The 8,194-nt window shown below is 41.9% G+C and overlaps 1 protein-coding gene across 1 annotated transcript in view; it reads right to left on the bottom strand.

The window, feature by feature from the left end:
- The window catches only part of ERBB2 (erb-b2 receptor tyrosine kinase 2), a 41,710-nt gene that overhangs the window by 13,577 nt on the left and 19,939 nt on the right, over positions 1-8,194 (bottom strand). Inside the window, exons 15-17 of the mRNA XM_015832260.2 lie at positions 6,121-6,168; positions 3,759-3,897; positions 2,377-2,499 (exon numbers count right to left, since the gene is read on the bottom strand). Coding sequence (XP_015687746.1) covers positions 2,377-2,499; positions 3,759-3,897; positions 6,121-6,168 — 310 coding nt within the window. The remainder of the gene's footprint in view (positions 1-2,376; positions 2,500-3,758; positions 3,898-6,120; positions 6,169-8,194) is intronic.

Raw genomic sequence — 8,194 nt, 5'->3', positions numbered from 1 at the left:
GTTCGGTCGGATTCGGTCCGGGACGTCCTCCAACTGCTCTCTAGGCGTCTTTTCCGGCGTTTCATCTCTCTCAGCTCCTCAGTAAACCAAGGAGCTAATTGAGATCTACGCCGGGTCAGAGGCCGCAGCGGCACGACTCGGTCCAGTGCCGCGGCCGCATCCCAGGCCGCGGCCTGATCTTCCGCCGAGTCGTGACCTAGTAGTAGTAGTACCTAGTACTACCTAGTAGTAGTAGTAGTAGTAGTACTACTACTAGGTAGTAGTAGTACCTACTACTACCTAGTAGTAGTAGTAGTAGTAGTAGTAGTAGTAGTAATGGTGGTGGTGGTGGTGGTTGTAGTGGTGGTGGTGTTGTGATGGATACAATCACATTATACTTTAATGAAGAAAGATGTGAGCATATATGTATATGTACAAAATGCATGAATACCTAGTCTCCATAACAAATTAACCCTGGTGATTTTTAAATAGTATTATTCAGCTGTAAACACAATTAAGAGTGCTTCTGCTAAAAATCAGGAACTTAGTCAATCAGAATGAAAATACAGATCTGATGAATAAGAAATGCAGTAGCAGAAGAAATATATATAAAATACACATTTTTCAGAATGTTGCAACATAGGACTCAGTTTGAGGATTTGGGAGACCTAAAGCACAAACATGTTTTACCATTATAAATATAGATAAAAATGTGTTTAAAAAATAATGTGACTTTTTTTTACCTAAATATTATGTATTATTTATTTAATAGAAAAATCAAGGAAATAAAGAGTTGGAATGGGTCATACAGGTTCTCTAATCCAACCCTCTGCTCTGTATAAGATCCACTAAAGCAGGGGTGTCAAACTGTTGGCCCATGGGACAGATGCGTCATAGCGAAACCATGCCCACCCTATTGCCAGCAATGGAAAAAAAGTCATAATATGTCACGACACATCACGTGATGTTATGAGTTTGACACCCCTGCACTAAAGCATCTCTGAGAGATAGCCATCCAGTCTCTGAAGACCCTTGGGAAATGAGAACTTCTGACAAAATGATAAATCTGGCAAAAAAAAAACCCTCCAAAAGAATAAAGCAGGAATCATATCATAATATGATAATATTTTTAAATATCTGGTAGTGTTCATTGAAATACACCAATGAACAGAACTAAGTAGGAGTTATAACTGATGGGAATTATATTGCCATTTGCCTTATAATAATAATAATAAAGTTGGAAGGAGTCTTGGAGGTCATCTAGTCCAACCCCTTGCTCAGGCAGGAAATCCTATACCATTTCAGACAAATGGCTGCCCAGTCTCTTCTTAAAAACTTCCAGTGTTGGAGCATTTACAGCTTCTGGAGGCAGGTTGTTCCACTGGTTAATTGTTCTAACTGTCAGGAAATTTCTCCTTAATTCTAGGTTGCTTCTCTCTTTGATTAATTTCCACCCATTGCTTCTTGTCCTGCCTTCATGTGCTTTGAAGAATGATCAGTTCAAAGTTGGAAAATGTTAGTCAAGAATATGGTTACTGTATTTCTGCATAAGAAAGACTGATCACAGAGCAAGTGGAACAGCCACAAAGAGTGAACAAATACTGTCAAATGGATGGCAAAACAGAATTGATTGCAAGAATAGCTCCATACATGGTCCCTAACTAATCATTTCTTCTGTTCAATCCTCTTCTCAAATAAAGCCAAGAAGGCACTGTACTTTATCAGCATTCAAAATAGTTCTTCAAATTGCAGAGAATTTGCAGAGTTTTGCTGATTAAAAGGACACTCCTTACACAGTTACAGTGAAGGTTCCTAATCAGCACCACATCTTGATGATCTCACAACTATGATCTATTCAGCGGCTGAGCCAATTTCCAGCTGAGGTATGGCACATCCATAATCACAGTGAATCTGTTTTTTCCTTAGAGACAATGAAGCCTACAAAACTTGGAGAGTGGGTCATTTTTCTCATTGATGGGAACTCTGGTTTTATCATATTTCCCAGCTCTTATAGATGTTCAGCCATTATTGGTCTATACCAGTATTTCTGTAATCTTTTAAACTGAGCGGAAGAATGATGCCCCTCCCTATCATAGAAAATTACTAATTTTTCTTTTGGTTTTAGAAAGTATCGAAAAATACAGGAAAAAAAATTCTGGAGGGAGTGAGCTATTAGTTGTGTGCTATGTTTTGTTGATCAGCTGGGAAGAATATTGGTTGATTCATGTTGTGTTTCCAATGTTTCAAGGCTGCTATCAGTGAAGACCATAGGTTGCCTTCAGAGAGTTTGGTGGATGAAAACAGAGAAAGAAGAGAGATATTTTGATTTTCTCAAGGTGATTTCCAGCCAAAACTTCCCCTTTAACTAAGTAATTTTTCAATTCCTGTTCTCCTCACCTTATACACAGTTCCAAAAGCACCTGACCCCAAAACTTTGACTTTTTTCAGTTCTGTCTCCTTGAGAATACGCATCTGAGCTTGGTTTGGAAGAGCTCCACTGGGGGTCAAAGGCTCCACTAACTAGCAGAGTCATAGAAAGAAAGGAACATAAGAATGAGGGCATAAAAAAGAAGATAAATTTATTTCCATCAATACATCTCCAATGCAAGAATATATCAACACTTTCTAAATAAGGTAAATGAAAACAAAAGCAGTTCTAGGTATCCTTCAGAATTGTTCAAGTATTTCTGGGGTGGGTTTTTTTGGTTAGATTTTTATCCCACCTATTTTTCATATATAATTCAAGGAGGCAAACATGCCAATGCTCCTTCTTTCTCCTATTTTCCTCACATCAACAATCTTGTGCGTTGAGTTGAACTGAGAGAGAGTAACTGGCCCAAAAGCATGCAGCCATTTTTTTCATAAAATTCACAGTAACTTGGTTTCTAGGCCTACCTCTTAACCACTATACCAGATTGGCTCTGTTGCATTCTGTTGTAGCAGCTTTATGAGTTTAGGGAATAAGGAATCAGTTTCTTTTGTTTAAATAGTGGCCAATCACATCTTTCTAATAGCTTTGGAAACAGAATATAAAAATAACGTCCCTCTTTTGGTATTTGTTCCCATGACTCTATACAGTAGTCCTTGGGTTATGATGGCAATTGGGACTGGGATTGCTGTTGCTAAGTGATGCAGTTTTAAAGGGTAATGCCACATGATCACAGTACTTGGTGACAACAATCCCAGCAGCCGTAATTACTGGTGCAGCTCTGTGTGGGACATTAAGTGGGAAGAGATAGGATTCCAAGGTAACAGAGTGAGACTCTCTTGGGAGGCCTTGGAAGTTGGCAGAGAAGGCCGCAGGGAGGGCCAGCGCATGGCTCAAGGGAGGCTTAGAAAGGTCATGCGCAGGTCAGGGAGCTTGGCTGTGCACAGGAAGGGGAGTGCTGTAGGTGGGAGAAAAAGCAGTGGGAGACACTTACCAGAACAATTTGCAATCTTCCCTACCGACTTCTCCCTTTGACTTTATAGGAAGTCAGCAGCTAGGGAAGGTTGCAATTGGTGATCACGTGACCACGACTCATGTCAAGGTCATATTGTAATCATGAGCCAGGTGCCCAACAGTTGGATCACGATCGCATGGTTAAAGGAAAGCTGTGAAGGCCAGGACTCCAAGGACCGGTTGTATGTCCATGTTTTCATTGTTGTTGTAACTTCGAACAGTGGCTGAATGAAGGGAACTTAGCTGAGAACTAACTATATGGAAATCTGAATCTGAGCTTTATTTCATTTGCCTTCGCTCCATTACTGAGGGAAGGGGTCACAACTTCTGACTATACCTCAGTTTCTTGCAGAAGACGCCTCATGGTATGTTTCCTCTCTTGCTGCTTCCGTCGATTGATACAAATAACAGTGAGAAGCAACAGAAGAAGGGCAAGTGCAGCACCCACCACACCTGCAATGATTGAACTAGCATGGCTAGAAGGGAAGGGAAAGAGAGAGGTAAAATTGTAATCTAAAACAGGGAATGCCAAGTTGTGATCAGTATTCCTGTGCTTGGAACCATCTGGAGATAGTTTACTTGCATAAAGGATTAGGAGCAAATCAATAAGCAGAGGAACTTTCCCTAATTATCACTGACAATATCTGAGAAATTGAAGTCACCATTCCTTCCTCTTACAGTGATCTGCTTATCTGTGTGTGGGAAATAGTGCTAACTTAACTGGTTTCTCCATCTGGCTCTACAGCAGTTAGGAAGATTAAGCACTTCTTAGACCTAATAGCAATAGCACTTAAGACTTATATACCGCTTCACAATGCTCTACAGCCCTCTCTAAGCAGTTTACAGAGTCAGCATATTGCCCCCAACAATCTGGGTCCTCATTTTACCAACCTCGGAAGGGTGGAAGGCTGAGTCAAACTTGAGCCGGTGAGATTCGAACTGCCAAACTGCTGGCAGTCAGCAATCATCAGAATTAGCCTGCAGTATTGCATTTTAACCACTGCGTCACCACGGCTCATAAGTCACCATCTCTTCTCTCTTGCAACATACTTTTCTTTCCCTGATTTCTGTCCCTCCATAGTATGCTTCCCTTCAGTAGGAAAGAGCAAACTGGCTATAAACATACTGAAATTACAATGAAGATGCACACAAATCAATATATGGATCAGAGTTATTTCATTCATCGCCAAATGAGACAGCAGACCTACCCCCGCTAAGCCTTTCTTGAATATTATCAGAAAAAAAAGATCTCACCACTTTTCTCTAGGAATGTTGTCCATTAATTAACTCTTAAAAGATTTTTAACATTCATCTTAAATATATTTTGAACTTATTAAGCTGGTACTTGCCAAATCAAACCCATTAATTTGCCTAGCTTGGAGGAAAGGGAACAAAGTTTGGGGGCCACATTTTCTTTAGAGCAGCGGTGGCGAATCTGTCGCACGCGTGCCAGAGGCGTCACTCAGAGCCCTCTCTGTGGGCAAGTGCGCCCATCCCAGCCCCACCTCCCCATGGCCCCCACCTCCCCAGCAGCCTCCCCAGAGGAGAGTCGCCTCCAAGCGCGGCCCACATGGAGCAGCGCAGCCAAGAACATGGCAGCCAGGCAGCGGGGACAAGACTCCACCCTTGTGCCCCGTCGTGCACAGTTGATTCTGCAGGGCGCAGGCAGAGGGCGTGGCTGCCATGGTGCTGCTGGGCCGCCTGGGTGATCTGTGGAGGCAGTGGGTGGCCCTGTGGGCATGTGGGATAGGGGGTGGGGAGTGGGATGGGGCGAGGTGGGGGCGGAGCAGGTAGAGTGGGAGCGGGGCCTGTTTTGGGGCACTCGGTCTCTAAAAGGTTCACCTTCACTGCTTTAGAGGTTCTTCCTACTATCCAATCTGAGGGCCCATTTATTATTTCTAAGCCTTAGCTATGGCAAATCTGGACAGCATACTAAAAAGCAGAGACATCACCCTGCCAACAAAAGTACGTATAGTCAAGGCCAGGGTTTTCCCAGCTGCAATGTATGGCTGTGAAAGTTGGACCATAAGAAAGGCTGAGTGCCAAAGAATTGAGGCCTTTGAACTATGGTGCTGGAGAAGATTCTTGCGAGTCCCCTGGACTGCAAGGCAATCAAACCGGTCAGTCCTAGAGGAGATCAACCCTGACTGCTCTTTAGAAGGCCAGATCCTGAAGTTGAAACTCAAGTACTTTGGCCACCTAATGAGAAGGAAGGATTCACTGGAGAAAAGCCTAATGCTGGGAAAGATTGAGGGCAATAGAAGAAGGGGACGACAGAGAATGAGGTGGCTGGATGGAGTCACTGAAGCAGTAGGCGTGAACTTAAACGGACTCCAGAAGATGGTAGAGGACAGGAAGGCCTGGAGGAACGTTGTTCATGGGGTCGCGATAGATTGGACACAACTTCGCAACTAACAACAACAAAGCCTTAGCAAATGGCAGCACTTGACTGATTTTGCTAGAATCAATAGTTAAGCAGACAGGACCTGATTAGTGCCTGGATGAATGACTACACAAAATTCTAACACTGGAAAATCAAAAAACATTCTCAAAGATGGCATTTCTATGCTGACCTTAAGCAAATCCAATAAACTTTAAACTTGCAAACTCCTCTTTTGCAAACGATTGGTTTCAGGTATGCTATTTTGAATTCATGATAGAAAAATGAGATAAGAGAAATAAAAATATATATAAAATACCTGGGCTTCTGATCTACAGGGCAGCCAAATTCATCCCGTAGTGCACATCTGGAAAAAGAAAAGTGGCGTTACACAATCATTCACTAACCAAGTTTTATTTTAATGCAGTCTTTCTTAAGCTTTCACTTTGGAAATACTCTTGAAATAATTCCCAGATCTCAGAGAATCCCTGCATAAAATTTGCAAAAAAACCAAAAGCCTTCCTGTTCAATTCACATCTAGCCTACACAAACCTTGTTTTCGATGTTTGCATTGAAAGTGATAGTAAAACAACAGGCTGGCAGCAGTTTCAAAGTGTGAAAAATGCCACCATTGCAAATCCTACCACTGTACAGTGCCAATTAAACACACACACACAGACACACACACTATTCTTCTCTTTTTTCTGTCACAATCTCACATACTGTAGATCTCTAGGGTTTTGCAGAATCCTAGTACGGAAAGGATGTTTTAATGAATAGCAGGTGTGGAAGAACATTAACAAATGGAGCATAATAATAATAATAATAATAATAATAATAACAACAACAACAATAATAATAACAACAATAATAAAAAGTTGGAAGGGACCTTGGAGGTCATCTAGTCCAACCCCCTGCTCAGGCAGGAAACCCTATACCATTTCAGACAAATGGCTGTCCAGTCTCTTCTTAAAAACTTCCAGTGTTGGAGCATTCACAGCTTCTGGAGGCAAGTTGTTCCACTGATTAATTGTTCTAACTTAAGCAAAATAATTTTCTGGTGGGGTGTGTCCTTTACATGTTATAAGGTTCATTAAAGTTTTTGCCTGGGCACCACAATGTTCATACTCTCCCTACTAACATCTTATTGGTACCTGAAATAGAACGATGCAGCAAGAGTGAAAATGTGATAGGATAAAACGAGACCAAGTTAAACTGTAATTTGAAGAGGAAGGAAATACTATTTTCTAAGTTCGCTTATTAAAAAAACTATCAAAACACAGAACTGGTTACACTTTAATCTTTTCTGCAATTCATTTCCAGTTTAATATTTTATTTTTTTAAAGATATGTAAGGCTACCCCTCTTAAAGTGACTCAAAACAATAAAAAATTAAAACTATTAAAACATAAAATAAAAAATAAAAACCTGACGCCCCAACAACTTTCTACAGGCCCCACTACTCCACCCCACTACCTGAGTAAAGAGACAGGTTTTAATGGCCTTCTGGAAGGCCAAATGGGTGCAGGCCTACTGATTGCTGGAGTGAGTGTGTTCCATATTGCAGGGGCAACTTCAGAAAAGGTATGCTTCCTAAGTCCCACAGCATAGAGATGACAGTATTTCAGAGAAAGAACCTAGAGTGAGTCCATCCTATCCTATCTAATAGGACAAGCAGATAATCTCAGTAAGAAATCATCTTAATAGCTTGATCCCGTACCATACAGGGCTTTAAAGATAATGACTAGCACCTTGAATTGCACCCAGAAGAAACAGGAAGCCAGTGTAGCTTGCGCAAAAGTGGAATAACACGTAGGCCAGTGTTTCTCAACCTGGCTGGCTTTAAGAACTCCCAGAAAGCTTTGCTGGCTGAGAAATTCTGGGGGTTGAAGCCCACATATCTTAAAAGGGGTCCAGGTTGAGAAACACAGATATAGGCAACCCTGCACATGCTGCTGCATTCTGGACATTTGTAGCTTCCAGATGGTCCTTCAAGGGCAGTCCAATGTTAAACATGTTGCAATAATTCCTTTCGGGGAGATGGGTGGTGATATATATTCGCCTGATTAATTGGTTAATTAATAAATCCAAACAGGACCTGAACAAGGCCTTAGTGATTGTAAGACCTCCCGATTCAGGAAATCTTTACAAAGGTTCCCCCTAGCCATAGTTGCCACCTGCTCTTTGACCAGGAGCCATTGCACAGACTCCTCGACAAGAATGCATGTTGGCGCTGGACCAAGGTCCATGAGGCCAGTTTCAATGAGGTCAAAGCTTTGCTTACATCCAATGCTGTGTTGGCTCATTTTAATGAGCAGTTGCCAGTGTGCCTGGCATGTGATGCCTCACCCTACGGTGTGGGCGCTGTTCTTAGCCATTTGACGGCTGATGGGA

The sequence above is a fragment of the Protobothrops mucrosquamatus genome, unplaced genomic scaffold, assembly GCF_001527695.2.
Source record: "Protobothrops mucrosquamatus isolate PMUCROS unplaced genomic scaffold, P.Mucros_1.0 scaffold1, whole genome shotgun sequence".
Lineage (NCBI taxonomy): Eukaryota > Metazoa > Chordata > Lepidosauria > Squamata > Viperidae > Protobothrops > Protobothrops mucrosquamatus.
Note: the sequence above shows the minus strand (reverse complement) of the source record. Positions and strands in the feature narration are given on the sequence as shown.